We start from the raw sequence: 24549 nt of genomic DNA, 5'->3' as shown, positions 1-24549 counted from the left end.
GGAGGCTTTTGTGCACACACATTTTCTCATGCTCATGTCACAGCCTTATGAGTTCAGCCTTCTCTCAGCACATAGACACCAAGCAAGGCCAGGACTATCTCACTACTTTCCCACTATTCCCAGGCTCTCCTTGACTCTATGGCTTTCGCAGCTGACTCCAGCTCTCAGCAGCGCTGTCTGCACGCAACATATGGGGAGCTGATACCAAACAAGTAATGCTGGAAGTGACCATCATGCTTTTCTGTCTGTTGAACCTCAGCCTTTCCCTAATAACAAATCATAACATTTCAATTTCTCACAATGCTTTCCACCTATATACTGCCAAGCAGTTTACAGAGTTCAGCACCTTTGGCTCCTTTTCCATAGGTGATGAAAAAGCACAAGAGAGCAGCAAACAGCCAGCCTGATGCTCAGTCCCCTGCACCACTTAGTCTGCTCATCTGGGAAGCTCTCACAGCACACTCGTCCCACGGAAAGGCAGAGTTCCCAGGATCCAGGGAAAGATCAGCATGCTCTAGCTACACCTACTCTTAAATTAATCTTCTGTCATTTTGATATAGTCTCTCATGTTTTGCCAGACTAATAGCAACTTGGAGATTATTGGTCTAGTAAAGTACACACATGACTCATACTACAAGATCTATCTAGTTCTTGTACAACTTTAAAATATGGAAAAAATGGAAAATATAATTTAGGTTAGGAGAAATGTGCTGAAAAATAGGAACAAAGGCAGCTGAGCCCTGTACCAGGAAAGAAGGCATTCCCTGTGTTTTCTTCCCGCAGTCTGACTTGAGGGGTGGAGGCAGGAGAAACCAGTAGAGTAAAAGAGTTGTTCGCTACTTTATAAAGGAATTAGGGACTATGTAACAGCAGTCTTGATGCATTATATATAATCTCTGTGAAACACTGGTAAACTTTAACTACTACACCACACCAAAAGTTCCTGAGATGTAGTTTGCAGTAGATTACAACATAAATGTATGATTGCAGTCCCCTGAGAAGGAAACGGGCAGAAGAGGCCCTCTAAGATCCCTATTTACAGAAGGGCTTCTATTCCTAGCAAGGCTTATGAGATGCAGTTAGCATTCGCACAGACACCAAGAGGCCACAACACTAAAATTGGTAGAGAAATTACTGGTCTCGAGTTGAGAAATGCTTTGTAACCTAAAAGCAACTGTAAAATTACTGTCTTTAACAAAGAGTTCATAGCATGGTGCCAGGTTCAGTTGTAAAACATTATTTTTAAGATGAACTGCACAGTCTTAGTTTCACAGTTGGTTTAACTCTGCCACAAAAAGGGACTATCCCACCTCTGCCTTTTGCCATAGTTCTACCTCGTGCTTGTACAAGTGCAGATTGCTTTTCTAATTTATACATATATATTTTTTACCAAGCCATTCTTCAGACAGGTTAAGTTTTCTGGTCAGCCTGACACAGTCACAAGTGTTGGTCTGATGGTCCTCTTCATCAGGCAGGGTAGACATTACTTAATTTCATGTGTCAAACCACTTGCTAAAGTCATCATTAAACTTGCAATTGATTCACTTCAAAATAAGGTCTTTTCAAAATTTAATTATCTTTGGCTAATGACAGAATAAATTCTAAACAACACTGCTGGAATGTTATTTTCTTTATGGTTTTAATGCTTTTTTGTCACAACAGGATTTCTAAGTCTTGTAAACAAGAACCTAACCACTAGTTTTACCAGAATAAAGTTCTTTTCAGCTTCAGCTTGTTTTGTGTTTACTGCAGTCTCAGACAAAGCTGACAAATAGTAAGCTTCCTATACTATTTCCAGAAAACAAGACTAAATATATAGAAGCTACAGATCAGCTTATTGGACACATTCAACACGAGGCAAAATTGCAGATTTCCAGTCTGTTTCCCACAAAGCAACTGGAGCCAGCAGCTAAGGGCTGATCTTGGCCAAGAGCAGATGCTCTCCCTGGCAAGAGCTGCCCAATGCCATTCAGGCAAAGAGCAGGTAGGAGGGAGGGACAGTTTTCAGCAGAGGAACGAATCCCACTCCATTACCTGTTCCCACCACCACGCTCCATACAGGAGCTCCATCTTTCCCACCCCACTGCATGCCTGCTCCCCATAGTTTGCCGTGGATCATGGATGTTCCCATCCCATCAGCTGTGCTGCAGATGTCCAAATCCCCTCCATCCCTCACTTTTGGAGGAGTCTCCCCCTTCTTGCTATAGCCCAGGGAGAAAGGTGCAGTGGCCGCTGCCTCCCCTGCCCCCAACTGCAGCATTGCTATAAGTGAATGTTGGAAACCACAGCAGCTCGGCAGCTGCACCACCGGCAGTGCCGCTCCCCTGCCTCCGGGGCCCTCTGAACCGAGAGCAAATGTGCTGCAAACCAACTGAGGGGTTGAAGTGGTTTCTGTGTCCTGAGCTGCTGATTCACCTTTTCCATGCAGTATATAGAGTTCAAAGGCCAGTGGTGGTTTGAGCTTTTGCTGAAACATTGCAGACTGTTAATGTAAAAACAAGCTAATTCTCACTCCTTTGGTGTCCATTTTATTACCATCCTCTCCCCCAAGAATGATCTAGCATTCACCACCCTATTGATCAGGGCAAATATTCTTATAGGAGGATCAGAAACAAAGGGAAGAATATAAATCAAAATAAAAGCCTTTAACTCCTACTTGTGCAAAATAAAAATGCTCTCTCAAAAGTGTAAGTTCCAACCCGTAAATCATCCAGCCACCTCGTAAAATTTACTGTTTTGTCAGAAGAGATGTAGTGTGCGGCTGGATGAAAGTCACAAGGGAGCATGGGACAGTGCGGGCCAGACCGATGGGCACATGTCTCCTCATACCAGAAGCTTAATGATTGCCAACAAAGTATGTTGACATTACAAGGGGAATTTGAAAGGCAATGTAAAGGCAGACAGTGAAGCAGCTCTGCAGATCCTCACAGAAAGCTCTTCTCAAGCTGGGACCAGTGAGAGCCCTAATGGGTTCATACAGGAACTATAACAGGCTGAAGCTACAGCACTGCTAGCAGTGGTTGAGCACTGACAGAACAGTGACAGCAGTGACCGCTACACATCCTGCATCACCCTTGAACATTAACAGCTGGAGGAGCCCAAAGAGTAGGCTGGGAAATGGATCTTTCCAGTCACATTTAGGGGGAGTGAATACATGAAAGGACACAAGCAGATGAATTTGTTCAGTGTGCACTTAGCTGACTCTGTTCCCTTCCATCTGCTCTCTCACACTTTTTCCCTTAACTCATTTCTTAATTTGCACTGCTAATGCAGCACTGTTTCAGAGCACAGGGCTGTTTTTGTGTCTCTCCTTGTCTTACAGTGAAGCCCCCCCGCAGTAACTTTAATCTGAGTGACTTTTACCCTTGCCTCATTCTGTTCTCTTACTTGGGCTGGCATTGGCTTTCAAGCCAGACAAGCTGAAAGTTTGTTGCAGAAAAAAAGAATAAGGCTAGGGACAAGGACAGCTGCCTTTTCCCTTTTCTTTCAGCAGCACAGATTTATGTCAAATTAAGCTGGGTGTAGAAGTGCACCCTTGGGCTCTGCTGCTCCCCACGCAAGCATGCAGGCAACAGCTCTGCAGCTAGGAAATGCTGATGGAAGCACCTGTGATAAAACTTCAGCTCTGCTCAGGGGAGTTTTCACTGAGCTGAGAGATCAAGCCAGTTGTCACATCTAGCTGACAAGGCCATAAGAAAACAGAATTTAAAAAATGGTTTAATGTGGCTCATCTTTCAGAGAACTAACAGGAGTGCTTCTCTTGTGAACACAATCCAGAATATAAGTTTGATTGGCCTCAAGCAATACTACTCCCTGACAGGTTGGCTTCCCAGTGTCATCTTAGTATCATCCACTTCACCTCAAAGTTCAAGCTAAAACTTCCATCCTCAACCACATCATAACCACCCTGAAGAGATAACTTCCAAACTGAGAACCTGGCTCCTGTCTCAACACTTCAAACCCAATCCAGCTCCATGGAACACAGGCATTGAGCACTGTCATTAACCAATGGGCTAGTAAAACATTACAGAATACCTAGCCGGGGGTGTTAACCCCAAAGTTGGGTTCACTAGTTACTTCCAATCCCATGGGTGCTAAAAGTGCAAAGATATCTTTGGAAAAGAAGGAATGTGACCAAGCTTGATATTTTTGCACCCTACTAAGCCAGTTATACAACTTAGGAAAGGCTAAAAGTATTATCAATTATTACAGCTTTTGTAACCCTTCATTTTCAGGTGTCCAGCCTCTTAAATTTATTCTTTATCCTCTAGAAATTCCTCGAGAGTTTTCTACATATTTCTGGTAATTACAAGTCAGAAGGCAAACACAGGTTGCAGTGGTCACAATAAGGTTGACAATTTTCTCCCAAACAACAAAAATAATTGCTTTAATAAAACAAATAAAGTATGAGTTACGGCTGTCACATACATATGTACACATATTTCTGTGTATTTTTTTCAGACAGCATTGTCTGGAAATCTTTCTAGTCTATTCAGGATTTCAATGTCCAATTTTCCACCCAAAGCTGCATTTGCTGTGTTTTTACAGGCTTGGCTTGAAGCCTATTATTTGCTCTTTATGTTTCCAACCACTCTTGGCTTCCTTTGACTTTTTCCTCTGACTTAATTGGTATTTGTACTGGTCCTCCTAGCACTGACAAACTCCATCTATAAATCAGCAATAATTTTATACTTTTTAGATCGTTATTGAAAATGTCTAATGCCATTAGACCTCTTACAGAATACCTCTGAAAACACAGCTGTTTAATAATTATTTCCTTTGATAGCTATTTTTGAGGTCTGTTGTTATCCAGGTCTTAATCCCTTAGCTCATTCTTTGCTGGAGAGTCATAGGGAAACTTTTGTAATCAGAACATCAGAACTGCATTTATTGCTGTGGATAAGTTTAGACACGGGAGATATTAATATTTACTGTTTTCAATCACATTTGCCATCTCTGAAAAATAAAACAAGTGCAAGTAATTAGTTGGAAAACAAATCAGATAAAGTTTCAGTTGTCTTCCCAGCTCTACAGCCACAATCGACTCTGTTGCTATCAAATACTAACCAAGGAGACGAGTTCTTCCAGGTCCCCTTTTGTGAGGTGCTTCCTAATGATCAGGGAAGTCAGGCTTTAGAAGTCTGTTAACTTAAAGCCTAGATTTATTCAATACTCACTCAATTATTAAGAATACCTTCCCCCCTGAACTTCAATGAACCTCCAGACTTATTTGACGAAGTAAATCAAGAAGATAATGTTAACAGTGATAACACGCATAAGGCAAAATGCGGTCTGTTTTTTTTCCAAATGAGAATCAGGCTTGTTTGACAACTATTTTGTTAAGTCAGCTGACTTACTTTGTAAACAAAAAAATCCTTGAAGAAACCAAGGACAAATTAAAAGATCCACCAGTACTTGAAATACTCCTCCCTCACCTCCCTTATAAATGCATTTTCTATCCAAATGCCAAAACCAAAAGGAAAATATTGCTTGAAGTTCTTGTTGCAAACTCTTGCAGGTGGGACTATCTCCTTTCTAGGATGCAGATTAATATGTTTGCTTGAGGGGACCACATGAACTCCCAGGCTTGCTTCCATCTGGGATGAGTAATTTCCTTTTTGATCCATTCATTCACATTATCCATTTTGATAGTGCTGTCAATTTCTATAATATTATTCCAAAAGCTACTTTAGTAAGTCTTAACCTTTACAAAAACAAGAGAACACGATCAAACTGGCTATTAAAACTTGATTATTGGGGAGACCTCTCTCTCTATTTTACTGATATAAAACTAAATTGGCAATAGATCTCTAGGCTACCCACCATCATACTGCTGAGATATTGGGTCAACAACAGCATCCTTCCCATTGCCTGGGATATCCCTAGTGTTTTATGCTAGTTTATTAAAAATTAACATCATTGGGCATAGATCTTCTCAGTAAGTACTTGGCACATTTAATTTCAAATTGTTTTAAACCAAACTTTGTTTCCCCCCAAAATGTTAATCTACAAAACAGGCTACTTAGTTGTAACACTTCCATGAAATATTCCTTTATGTGAAAATTTATTTTTCCCTCAAACACGAAAAAATATATAACCAACACTTCTGTGGGGTTTTTTTTCTGCATCATTAAAATCTTACTCTCTCCATTTCTGTAATGATTATGCAACTGCTAGATATATATTACTTTGTTCCTAAGACATACAGAATGCCTCCTTTGAATTGTGCTTGGTCCTGTTAACTTTAGATTTTTTTTCCCTGACATTTTTGCTTTCTATAAAGAGTCTTCCACAACTCACAGCCTGTATTTTCCATCAGGTGTTCCCCATTTCCTCTTTTCCCACTTCCGTTTCACTAATGCTTGTGTTATAATAACTTCTATTTACTGCCTTGACTACCTGAGTAAACTAGCCAGTCACCCTCATTCTTGTTTTTGGAGTGCTGGCCAGTACATATTCTTTAAATTCACAATCTTCATTCATACTCCTTTACCTTTTATTCTTTTTTTCCATCAGATTTTACTTTATTACTGCTCCATGCTGGAACAATCACTGGTCCACAGAGAGCAGTCATGCAACAGCAGTGATTAATTCATCATTTATATAGAGCTCCAAACCAGACTTATTACCTCTTGTTCATTTCAGTAGCTTTTTTTGTTAAAATCTATACATTTTAGAACATTCACTGCTTTTTACTGCTGTCTGCATGAGATCAGCATCATGTTTTCCCCAGACTGAAGACCCCCATGTATATTTTTCAGTAAAATATATTTTTCGGACTATGTCACACTTTCTGCCCAAGAAAGTACTCATACCGATTACTATTGTTCTGTAGCACCCCAAGCAGAATTTCTTCCTTGGTCATAATAACATATTGGTCCAAATTTCAAGGCAGAGCTGACAGTATCAGTATTTAAAATATGGTCTTCCTAAAACTGAAGAGTAGGATTTTAAACCTGTTTGTTACAGTCCCCAAGGCTCCCAGGAAACAGGCCTCCCACTGAAACACTCCCTAGTAATTCCTTTCTGATGAAAGGATGTGCCCTTGGTGTGCCTTCATGCATCATTTCAAGGTGGAAACTTTTTTACTAGCTGAGAGATACTGCCTGTCCTGGACTCCCCCGTGTTGAACCTATTGATTGCTGCCTCTGGAACACATACTGCGAGAGGCGTTTTCAAAAACACTGCCTTGTGTTTTCTTCTCCCACACACACGAAACGCAGTTTCTTGCTATTCATTGCACCAATTTTCATTAGGCAAGACAACCTGCATTTTCTGCAGGTCAGCCCATTCCTATACCATCACCACCTCTCCTGTGATTAGCTTGAACACTGTCAGTTTTCTTCAGTTTCCTTCTGTCTCTTTAAATCACACTTTCTAAAAGAAGGCTTATTTGGTCCTCTTCGCTAAATCAGTTCCTCTCTGTGATTACTCACCTCACTAGAAAAGGGATCTCTGTTCATGCATTACATTTCATTTTTGGAACGAAACTTTAAAAGACTGGTTTCAAAGCTATTCTTATCTCCTTCCTCAGCAAAGGCAAATTATTTATAAATTTCCAGCTTCACACATGACGGCATAAACTAATGAGCTAACCTTCTCCTTCTGCCAGTCTTTGCTTTAAATTTTGGTGTATGTCAGACTGTGAAAACACTTCTTTCACTCAAATGCCATTCGTTACATTCTATATAGTTAAAAACTTGGAGAGGTCTAGTTTACCACGTCATTTATTAAAAAAAAAAAAAAAGAATAAAAGAAACAAAACATATTTTGATTCTCTGTTGTCATAACAATGATAAATGAGAGACTTTCACCTGGTAATGAATAAGAAATTATCAAAATAGTAGAAACTATTATCCCAAAGCTCCTCACCCAACTTAAAAGCTAAGCTTCTGCCCAGGTCTTTTTTTCCCAGTTTACTGGTTCTTGCCTATTTGTTGGAGCCCCTGCTTTGTGTTTAAAGCCCCGCACAGAGCCAGCAGTACGGAGAGATGGTCCGTATTGCAGAAGTTGCTGTAAACAGAGGGTGAGGCACCCAGATAGACAAAAGCTGATACTAAACTAGGAAATGTTTCTGCCAAGCGTTGTGTGACTAGTGCTGCTACGTGCACCATGCCAACTGATTATAAAAGGAAAACCCTGGCATAAGACGTATCTCGTGGAAAAATTACTGTGCAATACGCACCTCCAGCTAGCGCCGAGTCCCTCCCCGATGCCCATGACCGCAGATGAGGCGAGAGGGTTTCCCAGGATGCCAAGTGGGGAATCCCCCTCTCCCTTGCGCTCTCCCGAGCCAGTTCTGGCCCTGAGCCCACGCACTGAGAGCCCCCCGTGTACAGCAATTATTGCAGCCTCAGAGCTACCACTTTCCACCGCGGTTTTCTAACAGCCAATACTTCCGCTGAGTTTTTGCTGTTTTTTTCCCTCTCTTCGTCCTTTGAGTGCGGTTCTCAGCGCCACAGGAGCTCGGCCCCGGCCCCGCAGGCAGCGCGGGCTGCAGCCGGGAACTCACCGCCAGCTCTTCCCCTGCGCGGCGAGGGAGGGAATCCCTCGCACTGACGCGGCCAAACTTCTGCTAGACGCCGGCGCGGAGCCCCCGCTCCCGCCCGCCCCGCTGCACCGCCCGGGGACCCGCCAGCCCGCGGCCACCTCCAGCTACCCCCGAGCGGCCGGGCCCCCTCCCAGGCACCCCAGTCACAAGCGGACAATGTCCCATCAGAAACGGCCAGGAGTGCAAAGGGTTGAGGTTGATGTCGCCTGGGGGAGGACTGCGGCAAGGCGGCACCCACCCAGGGGAGCCCCAGCCGCGGAGCCTTCGCCCACCGCCGGCAGCGCTCCGCGGGCGCGCAGGGAGGGACGCGCCACCCGGGGATGCTGCAGCCGCAGCTCCCTCCTGACTGGCGAAGCTCAAGGAGCTCCTCATGAATATGCACGGCCCCCCCCGAGCGCCGGCCGCGGGATGACCCCCCCCCGGGGGCGCCCCGCCGAGCCCTGCCTCCCCTCCGCGCCCCCTCGCCGGGGGCCAGGGCTGCTTTTGGAGGTGAGCGCGTCGCTTCTGTCCTTACCCTTTGGCTCGTCCATCAGTACCGGTGCTCGCTCCCTCCTCCCTCTCTCTCCTCTTCCTCTCTCAGCCTCTGCCGGCTCTGAGCTGCCTTAGTGAGAGGTGCTCATGAAAATGGGCGCTTTAGTGGTCCATGGCAGTGGGAGGGGTTAGTTTAACTCTAAATGGCTCAATCCATCTAATTTGCACGCTGACCTTCTGCTTTTCTTAAAGCACAGATGACCTCCGACTCGCCGCGTTACCAGGGCCTTGGGTTCCTCCGGCGGGTCGGAGGGTCCCAGGCGGACGGGGGGAGCGGTGCGTGCCCGGAGGACTAGCACTGGAGGCGGCCGCTGGCTCCACTGGGGCCGTGGTCTGAAGCAGGGTTGTATCGCTGGCTGGGGGGGGCAGATGTCATTTTTGCTGCAGAGAGAGTGTTTGGTCAGTTGCCTTTTTTTTTTTTTTTTTTTTTTTAAGTTGTGAAAGACTTTGTGAGGTACATAAGAAGAGCTGTCCTCAGAAGAGATCATCTCCTTTGTTTCTAGACATGAATTCCAGCCCACAGAAAGGAAAAAAAAAAAACAAACAACCAAAACCACAAACAACAACTACCAACCAAACAACAAAAGCATGAAAATAGATAAATTTGGAATAACTGCTGACAAGTCACCACCTGCCCCTACCTGCCCCACAGAACAAGCTTATGCCCCTAGCTGCATCTCCTGGGGAACTTCAGGAAAGAGCCAATTTTTGACTACTTGTCAGGAAGGCCTGAAGGGACACTGCCCACCCATCCCATCCTCACTGTCTTTTACCCCTGCAGAGTCCCTGTGCACCCCCCAGGCTGACTCCACACAAACAAGAAATATAGGACAGCACTGGAGGAGTCTCATCAACTTTTCTCCATAGCCTCTGACATTCAGGCCCTATCCAGGCACCACACATCACCCCACAGTCCCACCTTGCATCTGTCAGCCCCTGGCTCCAAAGGAAGTTGCCAACCACCATGATTCTTTCATTCCTTCTCAGGTGCGGCTACCAGCTTCCCAGCCCCTGGGGCTCTTCCATCTCCCCACACACCTTCCCCACTTGTCACCCAGAGAGTAAAGTCACTGGAGCACAGGCTGCCACCACCACCTGGAGCCAGCTGCCATGTCCTGCCTGTGCCAGAGCCTGCTCACATCTCATAGGTGTCACTTTTACCATCTCACCCTCCCGCTTCTGGGGCTTGTCTTTGCAGCTGGACAAATGGACACACTGCCCTGCAGCTGGAAACCATCCAGCTCTGTGCCCACAACCAGCTTCCAGAGATCTTGCCCCAGGGAGAAGTAGGAAGAGCAGGTCCTGCAGGCTGGTGTGAGAACCACACTGCACAGATTTATCAACGATGCTATTGCCTTTTTCTTTTTTTTTTTTAAACAATACTGATAGAAGTACTTCTGCTTATGTACCAATCACACTGACTTCTGCAAAGAACACTTACTGGTAGAATGTCATCACAAGAAATGAAATAGTTATATAAAATTGCCACATTAAATCCTGTTGAAATTTAGTTTTTAAAAACATATAGTTGTGATTTAGGATTATGAGATGGCTGTGTTTAGACTCAGTGTTTCTACAGCTAGAAAATAAGCGGCTCAGTCAGATGGGCTTATTGAAGAGCTCATTTAAGGGATAAGGAAAGTAAATTTAACAAGGAGAAGATAGATAGACAGATAGGAGAAAGATAGACATGACTCCAAGCCACATCTAACACCTCTTATGGAGGTGTTAGACACCTCTAAACTGACCTATTTAAACTCGTTTAAATTTGTTTGTGTACCTGACAAACTACAATAAGCTCTTTCATACAAGTCTGCCAGCGGCAGTTTTGTGTTTGTCTCTTCTTTTGTCTGAGGAAGTTCAGCTTTAAATAGAGACAGGTGAAGCCTTTATGGGGAAGGATGGGCCATCATTAATCACTGACCATGACACACATACTCGCATTTTCACACAAGAGGAAGCTTCACCTGAAGTGTAAGGGCCCTACAGGGACGGGTTGCTATGAACCATGACCATTATGGCCTGCTACACCTAAAAACATCCAGGTCTTCCACAGAGCTGCAGGGAATAGATGAGTTGAAAATTATCTCCTTTAAGCAATTGACTGACAAACACATTAATAGTATTTTGCAGCTACAGGAGCAGAGAACGATGTTACATGCAACTTCGCAGCCATTCAGTTTAGGTGTAAGAGATGGTGATAAAACAAACTTTCCCCCTTTGGCTGTGAGAAAGAAGGGGAAGGGTGGACGTTGTAGCCTCATGTGACATGAAAAGCAGACTTCCTCTTCCATAGAGTCAGATCCAGATATTTTCAGAGCAGTTTGGTTCTGCCTGCTGATCCTCCTGCCTTTGGGCAAGCCTCTGACTGCGACCTGGAAGTGAGCAAAAGGCGATTCTGTGTTGCAGTCATTTCCATAAGAACACAAAACAAGACAAAAAAAGCAGCCCTGGAGGCAGGCGTTTGTGCTCAGATAAGGCTCCAGACAGTGTGAGGAGGAAGCTTGAAAACACACACACACAAAAAAAAAGAGGAAACCAAAGAACTCAGGATGTAGTTTCCACACATCTTGAGCAGTGGGTAAGAATAGCAAAACAGAGTAACGCCACTCTTCTACTCCTAGGACGCAAGCAAGCATCCTGTGCAGCTTCAGAGGAACAAAATGTCTTAAATATCCATCTTCTTCCTAGCTATAGTAAGAGCTTAGTCTCAATCAACTCGCTTCTCTAAGTTTACACAAGTCCTGTGTGTGTTTGCGTGTGTCTAAAAATATGAAACCTTATGGATGTCAAGAATTTGCTGTTTTTGCAGACAAGGTATGCTGCTTTTGGGACCCAGGAAAGAAGCAAGAGTGGGTGAGCACCAGAACATGTTAGCTCCATTTCCACCAAACAGGAGACAGAAGGTACTGAGGTGATAAGGCTGGAATCCAGGGCCATAACCTCTTGGATTTAGGATGGAGAAAGGAAACAGGCACAGGAAGAGAGTCAGGGAGCCTGGAAACAAACCTACAGGCATTAGAAACATAACTAGCTTGTTTCCACAGAAAGAATTAGCATGGAAATATCTGAAATACTTTAAACAGAAACAGGCCATCCCATCACCAATCTCAAGAACATTATTGAAGTCATCTGTGTCTTTGTTTGCTTAGGGTCAAGGCCTGGGGGTATGCACATTCAGATGACGACATATCACTGTCGGTGTGTTTAATCAACAGAGTGACAGCTTCAAAAGACTTTGTGCATAAACATTGGCCTTAGCAGAGAGAGGCTGAATGTTCCTCAGGCTGTCCTAGACATTTGACCTGGGCGGTGCTGGTCCATGTTCCCACCTCCCAGCTGGCTGTCCTGGGAAGGGGGGACAGCAGGTACCCAGCCCTCCATCCCAGCATCTCTGCAACATGTCTTAAACAGTGAAGGTCTCCAGAAAGACAGAACACATTTAATTGCTGGGACCAGAGGGAGCAGAGTTCCCTACAAAGGGAGGTTGATCCAATTGATTAGTACAGCTTCCTTCTGGAAAGGAAGGCAAGAGAAGAGAGGCCAGGCATTAGAAAAACACAAATAGCCAAAAGTGCTAATGATGCCAAGATTATTTTTTTCCAGCTTTCAGCTCCTCGGCACACCCATTGCACATTGCAATCACCTCAGGCTTGACAGTTTTCACAGTACAATAGGCCAAGTCCTCCCCACATTTCCAAGTTTTTCTGCAATACCTGAAGTTCAAATGCTTAATTTAGAAAAACAAAACACTTCCTCTGCAAAAAGTAAACATCCTGGATGACCCCCGAAGAAACAAATAAACAAGCAACACTATTTGTCTGTGTGCACTGAGCACTGTTTTTAAAGAATGCAGTTCTCTGAAAAAGGACAAATTACTTTTGGTATTTAGGTAAAAATATATATATATATATATATATATATATATATATATATATAAAACCTTCAGCTTCATCTTGCTGCAAACAAGCATTGCTCCTTAGCCTTAAACTTATGAAGTGCATTATCTGTAAAAATGACTTAAGCTTCTTTCCTTCATCTTAGTTCCTTGTCTTGGTTTCCATATTTGCATCCTTCTCAGAGGATGCCACTATGCTGTCTCTATACCAATATTCACAGATCTTGTCACCCAAAACCTGTGTATCACCTCTAAGATACTTTTTCACTGCATTTCTTTCTCACCATTTTTTAGTCATCAGCAAACAACACTATCTCCTCTATCATTCTGTTCCAATGCAAGTCCCTTTGATTTCTTTGCAGCTTCTTGCATCACACTGTATCTATATTGCTGGTTCCTCTTTCACTTTAATGTAATTTCCTCAGAGATCCTGATACTATTTTGTTTTGAAGAATGCAGAAATAGAAAACAACCATCTAGCTCATCTGTTACTCAGCCACTAGCTTTGTCATCATCTCTAATGGCTGTTTTCTTCTCCATTCATGTTAAAGTTGCAGAACCTTTGCCCATCTCTATTTTTGTGATATAGGGGTCAAAATGCTCAGATAACACATCTGCAGACCAACCCGTTAAGTAGTTATTTACTGTGGTTTTTTTTTTTTTGATCATACAAAACTGATAATGCAAATAATTATATTCATTGAAGCTGAAAAAAAAAAGAGCTCCTGCTTTTGTTTGTAGAGGTGAATCATTTCTGTAGTTAATTTGTTAGGTTTGTTCCTCTAAGCAGTCACAGCTATTGGAGGCAAATTGTATTTTTACAAAATAAATGAAACAAGTTAACACCATTATTGTTCAAAATCCACAGAACTTCAGCAATACATGCAAACAAGTTCCCACACTCAGTCTCAGAATAACAGAAGCCACATGAATGATGGGCACTGAAATGGCATTTGAAAGGAACAGTACCAAACACCATAAAATGCCAAACTAGATTACATATTCATTAGCAAGCTATCAGGTGCAACTCTAACAGGCTTGCAATACCATACTCTATTAGTTCAACAGATTTTCAATGCTATTATCTCATAATATCATTAAAGATTCTATCATTGGCTTTATTTACATTTACAGAGATACATAAACATACTAAAAGCAAAGCCAATTAGTCTATACTTACTGAAAAAAAAAAAGTATATCCTAAAAAGTTAACATGTCATATTGTTCATTATTCAAGTACTAGTTAACAACACACCTGTTGCTCTTTCTGCCCAGGTTATTTCATGCACCTGATATTTTACCCATGTCAGCTATAAATATTCTAAACCAAATTCCAGAGGCTCTTTAATTTGCTCAATAGTTTTGAGCATCATGGTCCCAAACATAGGCAACTCCCTGCCTTTTAACTCTGTTGCTCAGATCATTAGTCACCATACTTAGGCAGCACATCAATACTGCCCTGCTGGCAACAGAGCTCTTGTTTTTTCTTCTAAGCAACTGGGAATAGAGCTAGGCAAAACTGTTATTGTTGGTTTTCAGCAAATACACTAGTGGTGGTGGTTATTCAGATGCCTTTGAACTTTTATTCTTATGGTTTGCATCTTTTAGTACCTTCCTGTTGTTTTACCTGACAGGAATGGCAGACAATAATGGCTTGCCAAAGCAAAAATGCCCAAGTTTCTGGTGTTCCCACAGAGCAGGAAGCCCTTTTTGGCTACACAAGACAGAGCTCTTTGGAGCAGCCAACAGCCACCTTTATCTCTTAAATCTCACTTTTCATGTCATGGGGTCACAAAATACAAGAAAGGAGAATTGTAAAGTGAAATATGTGAGGCTTATGGAAAGGTTCCATTAACAGAAAGAAAAAAAAAAAGAAGAAAAAAACCCACAAAAATATCCTCAAAGTTCTAAGAGGATATAACAAGAAAAAAATAAAGAAAGAAGTGTAAGAAAAATCAGTATTAAATATACCATGAATTGATAAGGGAAGACAGTGAGCACCAGTTGTCCTGTCTAACAAACAGAACTTCAAAATACCTCCCAAACTTAGTCCATTACAGAAAGAAAATAAGAAAGATAAATTAGCAACATGCATATAGGCCCAGAATAATTGCTATTTTAAGACTGGAGAATGGATACAGGTTTATTACCAGCTCATCTATATGGTTTTATGACAAAAATTATTTTTTGTCCTGTTAAATCTTAATTTATCATGTAACCCATTGGTAGCTAAAACACAATAAATATACAAAATGCCTTAAAGTAGCTACTTTCAAAAAAGAAATGCATGTATTTAGATCAGATAAAGTCACTCAATTTTAATATTTCTTCAAAAGGATAAAACTAGACAGAATGTGGAAAATATGCATAAAATGAAAAAGAGTAACTTTAAAATAAATACTTTTTTTCTATGTCTGAATTCAGCCTGACTACCCACTCACCCTCTGTTAAGTGATTTGTTCTTTAATAACTGAGCATCTGCAGAAGAAAACCAGTGGCAGCACAGAGACATTGTCCATCAGATGTCACTCAATCAATAGCAGAAGAGAAGCTGACTGCATCCATCCAGCAAGAATATCTGAAGACACTGGCAAAAAGGGAGATGCCTTAGATGCCCAAGTATCTAATTTGCATATGTTAACCATAAATATACCCATAATAATTCAGCCCACCTGCTTTGCTGTGTTCTAGAAGCATAACATGTTCTTCCAACGGAGCTACAGAAAGCAGGTTTTGCTTTGAGAAACAGAATCATACAATCATTTTAGTTGGAAGAGACCCTTGAGATCATCAAGTCCAACCATAACCTAACTCTAACACTAAGCCATGTCCTCATAATTTTGTGTTGGACTATATATTACCCTTTACCAAAAGGGAAATCACTAGATCTTTACAACTGCAAAAACCTGCTGGCCTCTTTACACTCCACCTCATTTCAGCACATGCCTGTGCTGAGTTTACACATGTCCATGAGCATCAAAGAGAACTATCTATAGAGATGTGAGTTCTCAGATATTTTTGGATTCTCACTATGAGGTTTTTCCTCCATGTGAATTTATGTATGCCTTACATGACTTTGGATACAAGCATTTCAGTGTGGTCATCTTTATTTAGTCTCTGGAAACTTTCATGTTCTCTTTTTTAGTTTCACACTTCAAAAGACTGAGAAAAATGGGAAGAAAAGGGACAGACTTCAAAAATCATCCTGAACTTTAGAAAGTGGTAGATCTTCGTTTACTGGTGATTGATATTTATTACCTCCACAGGTTCTAGTATATTTGCTTTATATAAAAGTCTTCACACCATTTCAGTTCTTGAATTCACAGACAGTGTTAAGTAACTATGTTTAAAGCAAGACTTTTTTTTTTTTTATATACTTGCATTAGTTTATAAATTTGGGAAAGAGGTTAAGCCTGTTTATTTCTACCTGCATCAAGCTCCATACTCAACCCTAAATTTTGAAACTTGTAATTTTATGAAAAACAGAATTTGTTCAGAATCAGTTCAGGGTGCACAGATTGATGTGTATCAACTGCATCATAGAAGTGGCTTTCCAACCCTTCTGTTTCTCTCAGTGGACTTTCCTTTTCCACCACCGACTCCAAGTGATTAACTTCAGCACTGCATTCCTTACCCAGTCTGTATCTGTAATAAAGGTGCAGATCTGGCCCCTTACTAAATATGGCTGTATAATTTCAAATCACATGTACCTTTTTCTCCTTGAGCTGTTCTATACACTGAAATACACTGAAATTTATGCTTTAATCATTCAGCAGCATCCTTCATCCACATTTTCCATGAACATAACTCCAACTTGGCATCCAGTTTCAATTGTCATTTGTATTGTCAGCATTCTCAATACATTTGTATTGTCAGCATTCTCAATACATTTGTATTGTCAGTATATTCTCAGTGCCTTCACCTACTTAAATCTGTAAGTATATTCTTATGCAACAGTCTTGGCTGTAGAAATAGCCTTTCTACATATCTCAGCATCAGATGGTTAAGTCTTCAAACTAGAAGTATTTTTTTTCTGAAGTTAAATATCTCCGTATCTCTCATTCTGTCATTACAGCATAAATTTTTCAAACCTTCAACCTGACTATGAGAGCACCAACAGATAATTGACTTAATAGAATTTATTTAAACTGTTTTCTACAATACTTATTTCAGATTCAGTTATTTTCATATATACTGGGTAATACTGAAATAACTATTCTGGTATTTCCTCAAAGCATCCTTTGGAAAAAGTTACAAGAGAGATGAACATCCGTGGATAGGTATGGAGAAAGATAAATTCAGGTCTGAAAAGTATTCCCAGCTGAAAAGATTCATGAAAGACTAGATAAATATGCTTGACTGTCTTTTTAAGGAATTCCTGCATGAGTTTTTTTTTTCCAAGGAAAGTATCACATTTCAAATGCTCTTGCACAACACACTTTCTGGCACTCACAAATCAGGTACCTTAACTAGCTTAGTTACAAATTAGCAGGCTCTGAAATAACTTTGCAGACAAGACCCTAATTGTACAGTGTCAGCCTTTCCCAAGTGTGCTCGCTATGCTTGGAATAAGGAATTAGCAACCTATTCAGACCTTGCTGGTGATATTTTCAGCAGATATTCCATTCTATGGCAATCATCAGATTCACCAAGCAGAAAGCTTGTACCATCGCTGGCAGCCCCGGGTGACGCTCAGGTGAGGAGGGTGGCACAGCTGGAGCAGGACCAGTCCTGCTCTGGGAGGGAAGCAGAGCCAGAGACAGGACATCAGCTGTGCAGCTCAAGACCTGCTGCACCCAGAGAGGCACAGATAGCTGCTGATGGTCAAAAGAATCATTCGTGAGCAGATATTAGTTTAAAAACTCTGCAGAGCAATTATCTGATGTGTGCCACAGTCTTACTGTCATACATTTAGGATAGCGGTTCTTTTGTCTGGATCAGAGGCTTCCATCAGGTCTTCACGTGACCTAGCCCTGATGGAATTAAATAAACTTAAAATAAAACATTAAAAAAAATTCATGTTATTAGCCTTCCGTGAAACTGTTTGAACTGAGAGGCACACCAGTTACATTCATTTTGTGGTTTTCAGTCTACTAAAAAGACTTCAAAGCAAGAAAATCTGAAAACTTAATTCAAGGAATAATTCTAGTTTCAAACCTGTTAGGGAATGTCCACTTTCCAACATCTTAACTCAGATTTCAAATTTCTGATTTCAGGGTTACATGGTGCTTCTTTCTCTAAATTGATAGCTGGTCTTTTAACACCTGCACGTCATCAAGCAAAATTTTAGGGCCAACACTAAAAGCTGCAAAAGAAATTAACTGCCTATAGAAGTGACTGATATATCTTCTGCTGTTCATTCTCACATGAAGCAGACTTCCTCTAAACTCAGCTGTGCCTGCTGGAACAACATTGCATCGCAGAAAGTCTAACATGCTAAAAATATATTCTGTAGGTATAATCTTAATTATGCCTAGGTTAAAAAGATTTTGTAACCTTGGAGATAGAAAACAGTGTAGAAATGATTATTTTTAGCATCAAGGAACTTTTCCAAGCAACAATACCACACAGTGTAAAAATATACCAGGTCAATACACTTTGGAGATTTCAGATGTTTCATCCTCTTATGGCTAAAATACAGTACTGTTAATCTAAGCTATATTACCCTGAAACCTTTTTTTTTTTTTTTCAGATTTATACTCCATATTACTAAAGAAATTACATAGACATACAAACATGTACGGGAACTTTAAGCATAACCTCTTTACAAACCGAGCCTGACTCAATGAAAATGGAGTTTTTCCACTTGCTTTCAAGACAACCATCCGCTGTTTAAAATTTATTTTGCAATATAAGAGCAGAAATCCTAAGCAACAGTCTGAACTCAAGCTGAAGATGACAGAAATTTCTCCAGGTTTGTGGTATACTCCTCATAACTTAAAGTCCTCAGGCTGTAATCACAGACAAACATGGTCTCAGCAAGAGCACTATGGCATCAAAAATCCACATCATTTGGTTCTGTTGAATCATATTAGTGTACTGACAGTCCCCTCCACTCTCTTGGTTTCTCCTCTTGCAAATATGCCAAGCTGGATTGCTGGAGCAAACCCCACTCCATCTCCTCACTGGGTATCGACTGTGTGTGACCGTAGGAGGAAATAATTGAAAGTACTGTGAGCAATTATCTGTTAATAACAGCTTACTTATATTAATAGCAGCTTCATGCAATTATTCTAATATCAGCAGAGAGAATCACCCTGAGTTGATGTTCTATCAGGGAAATGCACCCCATGGTGATGCCTGTCTAAGTTTCTTTAGCTATGAAAAACTCACACACAGAAAAGTTTCCTGTCTCAGAGAAAATGAAATTTTGAGTTTCAATTCTTAGTGACAAAGCCTACATGAAAGTTTATACACTGAAGATTCATTAATAAGTTTTACCAATGGACATATGTGTATATCAGTCATTAATACCCAACATTTCCCAAAATTCTCAGATTTCTTATGGGCTCATTTCCTTCATGTAACAACAGCTCCCATGTGCTGAACACGTGTTCAGATTTCTTAGCCATAAAGGGCAGGTCACGCTCTCCTCCACCAAAAATCAGTGTAAGCAGACAGAGAAAGACTGAGCAGCCCCAGAAAACGCAGGGGTCAGCTCCTCCCTGGAGCTGTGCTGCTGTGCACTGCTGCAGTAACTGGCACACGCTTTACCATTGTAAGAAAACAGACTTCAAGACAGCTCAGTTTAAATGCAGGCAAAATTAATACTTAACATAGGAACAATAGGGTTCTTTGTGTCAGGAAAAATGTTTTTTCCTCTGAGTGCTGGCAGATTAGCCCCAGTCTATTCTGCTTCTCTTTTGCCCTGACTGTTTTTCATTATTATTATTATTATTTTAATACTCTGTTTTAAAGAACAGTCTGGAATCCAGGAAATAAAGCATTACTTACCACTGTGATACAGGCCTGCCTAGCAGTACAAAATAGGAAAATGCATTCTCCCAAAGTGGCCTCCCATTTAAACTCACAGAACTCCTAGAATAACTGATGGGGGCTACATTAGCATGTACAAACACAAACCCTGCCAACCTCAAGCTGTTAGTCTTTTCTTATGTAGTTCCCATTGCCATCCTTCAGCTCCTGCCTCAGCATTCGTTTTTCTTTCATTTTTTGATGTTTCACTTTCCTTTACTCCCTTCCTCCCTCTGCTGGTTGCTCTTTCCCTTTTAACTACTCCTCTTTCTCATTTCCTATTAATTCTTCTTTTAATACAAATATTTATCTTTTCATATTTTTTACATAAGGCTTTTTCATCTTAGTTGTTAACTGTTTCTTTTATCTGAGAAGGATTTACGGCATCTCCCATTTGTTATAATTGATGTGCCTTTCTGTGTAATAAATTCTGAATGAAATGCTGCTAAACTAATTTAAAGCATAAAAGCTTGTTTTACTCCAGAAAAACAGTAATAACATTGCTTTAAATTGTTCACAGATATAAGACCGTAAGTTAGAGATGACGGCATTTACAGTATAGTGATCAAAGTATTGCATAATTTATGCAGTAGTCTATCATCACTTCTCTAAATGACTGCCAATAACTGAGACCTTGCAAGCATTTTGTGCATATTTAACATACATACCTTTCAAAACATGATAATGACAGCAGCAATGGACAGCTACGACAAGCTGAAGATCTACTGCATGATGCATTCATTTGTGAGAAGTGTTGTTTCTCTCAATTTCTTATGTAGCAAGACTTATACAAAATTCATTTAAAAACTGCTTTGATGAAATGGTATTTGTCACCTGCAGAAAGCTAGCCTTTACAGTATTTAGTTTTTAGAGTATTTGCTGATGTTCCAAAAAATCACAGAATCACACTCATTTAAACTATAGAATATTGTTCTTATCCTCACTAATAATTAATTCTTTATTTGAAGGAGACAATTGCAGCTGTTGTTTTTTGTATTTTTTCACTTTTTTCCTTATCTTTTTTCACCCTCAGGTGTGAAACTAAGTTCTGCAGATTGACACTATTTCCAGCTGTCTGGAAATTCCTGGGATCCAGGAATGGCAAAATGCAGGAATGCAGCAGTCACATTAAAATTATTTATTTAAACACACATCTGTATAAGTCTCCCAATAAATGAGCATTCTACTGGAAATCTTCCAGTTGATTTTCTTTACCTCTTCCTAATGGAAAATGGCTATTCATGATATATCTGTTAAGTCTGATTTAATAAAGGCAACTTCACCCCTACCATTATTTTATGGGAGGAAAGGACAGGTCCCCTCACTTGTAACAACTATTACCTCTCCAGGCTCACCCAGTTCTGCTCGCAATCCCTTTTTTACCATTTGGTTTCATTTCAGTATATTTTTCCATGTAGCCTTCTATTCCTTTAGCATCCTTGTGAATCCATCGGCAAAGCAACTCTTGAATAAATCATCTTCCTTGAGTCCTTCTCTAAATTAGCATTTTAAAAAGGAAATCTATAAACCTACCTTACACACTGAGGAACTGTTAACGTGACTATACAAAAAAAAAAAAGCAAGGAGCAGATAAGCATCAAAAGAAACCCTGTAATGTAAAATTGTAATGCCAACCAGCCAAACACCATCCCTCGGGCACTTCTTACTGTGTCCTGATTTTGCTCCCTCAACTGCAATTCAAAAAATCTGAGTTCAAGAGCAGTTTGGGACTTCAGCCAAAATCCAGCACAATAGTAAAATAATACTGGTCATTCAGGCTAGAATTGGAAACTGGAAACAAATGGCAGCCAAGTCACCTCTTGGAGTGCCACCACATAGGACACCAACTGCATTAACTGTGATGCTGCATGCTGCTGGGAACTAAGCAGGTGAACACGGATTACTGCTGAAACAAATATTTAAAAGACATGAGATCCATTAAGGTTCAGAGACAGTTTATGTAAAAAAATATTCCTGCTGTCTGGTTCAAGATTCTTAACAGCTAAAAAAAACCCTACAGGATTATTCTGTTCTTTGATTGCCTGTTCTTTCAGTCTCCTAATTCAGGGTGTCTATAGGTCTTATTTCCTCCGCAGCAGAGATAAACACAACAAAGAGCACGGCCCAGAGGTGCAGTAGAATATTGCAATTTGTTGCAACATGACCACATGCCTCCATCAGGCCTCTTGTCTTTTTTCAAACCAAGGAGGAGTTGGGATGGTATTTGAGAGGCCTGCCCAAAGCATACTGCTTCCAGGATTGCCTGTACCTCTCTCGGCTGTCTGCAGCCATTTAAAGCCCCACCATCACCAACACATTCTTTGCTTCGATCAGATAGGCATTTATGCGATTTCTTTGAAAGAAAGAAGTGTCTTTTCAGAATTTAAATGACTTCTCAGGGAAACTCAGACAGGGCCCTGTCCAAGGCTGTGCAAGAGCAACTGTGCACTGAAGAGCTGCAAGTATAACTATGCAATATACCCCTATGGGCTGTACTGATGAGGGGATGCAAGTGTTGTACAGCTCACCCACCACAAGCACCGTGTCCCTTACTGCCAGATGACCCCAGCCAGACCTCATCTTGGGCCAATGAGCACTCATGGGTTAACAGTTACAGCTCAATGTTCTTCTGCAATGGGGTTAGAGTACCAGACTGGACATAGCCTAAAGCATCCCAGAAGCAGTTTGGTCCATGTCCTTGGGCAACTCTGTGCTGCAAAGCCCTCTTGGGCTGAGGGTTGCCCTGCAGGTTGGCCAAGTGAGCAGTGCAAATGGTCAGAAATGCATGGGAGACATCTATCCAGACATTTGTCTGTCTTAGTTTGTGCCACTGTCTGCTTCCAAAGGAACTGTCCCAAATAAATATTCTCTACATTTGTAAACACTCTCTGATGTGCTCTTGATGTAAGTCCCATGACAAAGCAGTAAGAGCTTCTTCCATCCTGGTCACCACAGTCAGCAGCAGCGCAGCAGCCTCAAGGATGACATGACACTCCTGTCCCTTTACATGCATTTTTAGAGTTAGATTTGGCCCTGTGTGAACTATGGAAACATTCTGGGTCTGTCTGTCCTCTGATCTAGTCCTCTCCAATAACCTGCACTCAAGTTCATTGCCTAAAGTTGATGTAGGTTAAAACTGGCCAGCTGGAGAGGTGATATTTGGCTTGGTAGTTTCTGAATGTGGAAGTTAACGACTATAATAAAAGAGAACCAAACCAAAACAAACTTGCTTTGAGTTTCTCTGATTTACTTGTGAAAAGCAACCAGTTTGTGTTACATGAAATTTACTTTACCCTGTAAAATCTTTTTATTTGTCATAGAATTTTCCACTATTATCATCACATTTCAGGGCTGCATTTGATAGTTCCTAAGAGGCTTAGTGCTTTTATGTCACACACTGGGAATTATTTTGTTTACTGTATTACCCTAAAATACCTCAAAAATATAATTACTTAAGCTTAAAAGCATCACTGTCTGATTTGAAAGGAAACTAAGTGATAAATATTTCCTCCCTCTGTCCCCAGCAAATGGAAAGTAATTTAAATAAGTTATAGCTGCACATACAAAGACATAAGAAATATTTCAGGAATTTTACTGCAAATATGATCTGATTTTCTTTAAGGAGATGACGGTAAAAGTAAACAAAAAAGCTGTTGGAAATGAAACTGCTTCCTAATCTATCCAAACTTAAACAGTGGGGTGACTTAAGGCTTTGAGAGAGGTGATTAGCAGAAACTTCCACATAAAGCATTTCTAAATAGAGTGAAACCTGGTATTTCGAGATATTTAAAAAAAACCCCAAACATGTTGGTAGTTGAATTGTAACTTACCACTTTGTGGTGCAAGATTTGTTTAGCTCATGTATTCAAAACTTCTTTGTGTGCTGTGCTAAAATACAAATCTTCCATGAAAACGTAGTAAAACTAATATGTGCATTTATATGGCGATCACACTGCAGAAACAGGAACATAAGTGCTCATAGTTTTAACTTTTTTTCCATTCTAGATGCTAGAATATGAACATTGCAGACTGAACAGAATAACAAAGCTCACTTAAAGTAAGAGTGTCCAGCAATGTTCAGGTAAGACTGTCAGCACTGAGGCACCAGTTCAGAGTGCCACGGTGACATTGGGCTTGTCAGTTAAAAATAAAAACTATTCCACATAAATACATTTTTCAATAATAATTTTTTGACTTAAAAATGAAATTGTTTCACCAGTACATTAGTTTAAATAGTGCAAGGTTTTGTGAAAGCATATGCTCTAGCAAGTGATTTTAATCTTGTTCCTGACATGCAAGCCACCCTCCAGCCTCCAATAGAGAGCTCTCCCAGTATGGAGACACTTGGCACAACTCTACCAGGAGCCTAATGGAAAGGCTTTGAGATCTTCAGTCTCTTAACTGCATGTGGTGGATCAGTAATTCCACTTCTTAAACACAACTTGGCCAGAACAAACAGCATTGGCACTTGCAACACTTTGCTTATGTGGTGTACGAATGTAGAAATATTGCTAAAGACCTGGTTTAAAGCTAACAATACAAATAAATATTGATTACATGTAAGTACTTTTAAAAATGTTAACGTTATTCCTAG

At 40.9% G+C, this 24549-nt stretch overlaps 2 protein-coding genes across 5 annotated transcripts in view; one reads left to right on the top strand and one right to left on the bottom strand.

The window, feature by feature from the left end:
• The window catches only part of ENTPD1 (ectonucleoside triphosphate diphosphohydrolase 1), a 37286-nt gene extending 27880 nt beyond the window's left edge, over positions 1-9406 (bottom strand). Inside the window, exon 1 of the mRNA XM_082054304.1 lies at positions 9066-9406. Coding sequence (XP_081910430.1) covers positions 9066-9081 — 16 coding nt within the window. The 5' untranslated portion in view covers positions 9082-9406. The remainder of the gene's footprint in view (positions 1-9065) is intronic.
• LOC309440557 (gamma-aminobutyric acid receptor subunit pi-like) overlaps positions 1-24549 on the top strand; it is an 85046-nt gene that overhangs the window by 1859 nt on the left and 58638 nt on the right. Inside the window, exons 1-3 of one of the 4 annotated variants that reach the window (XM_082054309.1) lie at positions 7739-9040; positions 18673-18894; positions 23961-24036. The gene's annotated coding sequence lies outside the window, so the exon portion shown is untranslated. Of the gene's footprint in view, positions 1-7738; positions 9041-18672; positions 18895-23960; positions 24037-24549 lie in introns of those variants that run through there. The other 3 variants (XM_082054308.1, XM_082054311.1, XM_082054310.1) reach the window with 3 other exon arrangements.

Source organism: Streptopelia decaocto, assembly GCF_964273445.1.
Source record: "Streptopelia decaocto genome assembly, chromosome: 5".
Lineage (NCBI taxonomy): Eukaryota > Metazoa > Chordata > Aves > Columbiformes > Columbidae > Streptopelia > Streptopelia decaocto.
This window is presented reverse-complemented; position numbering and strand designations above follow the sequence as displayed.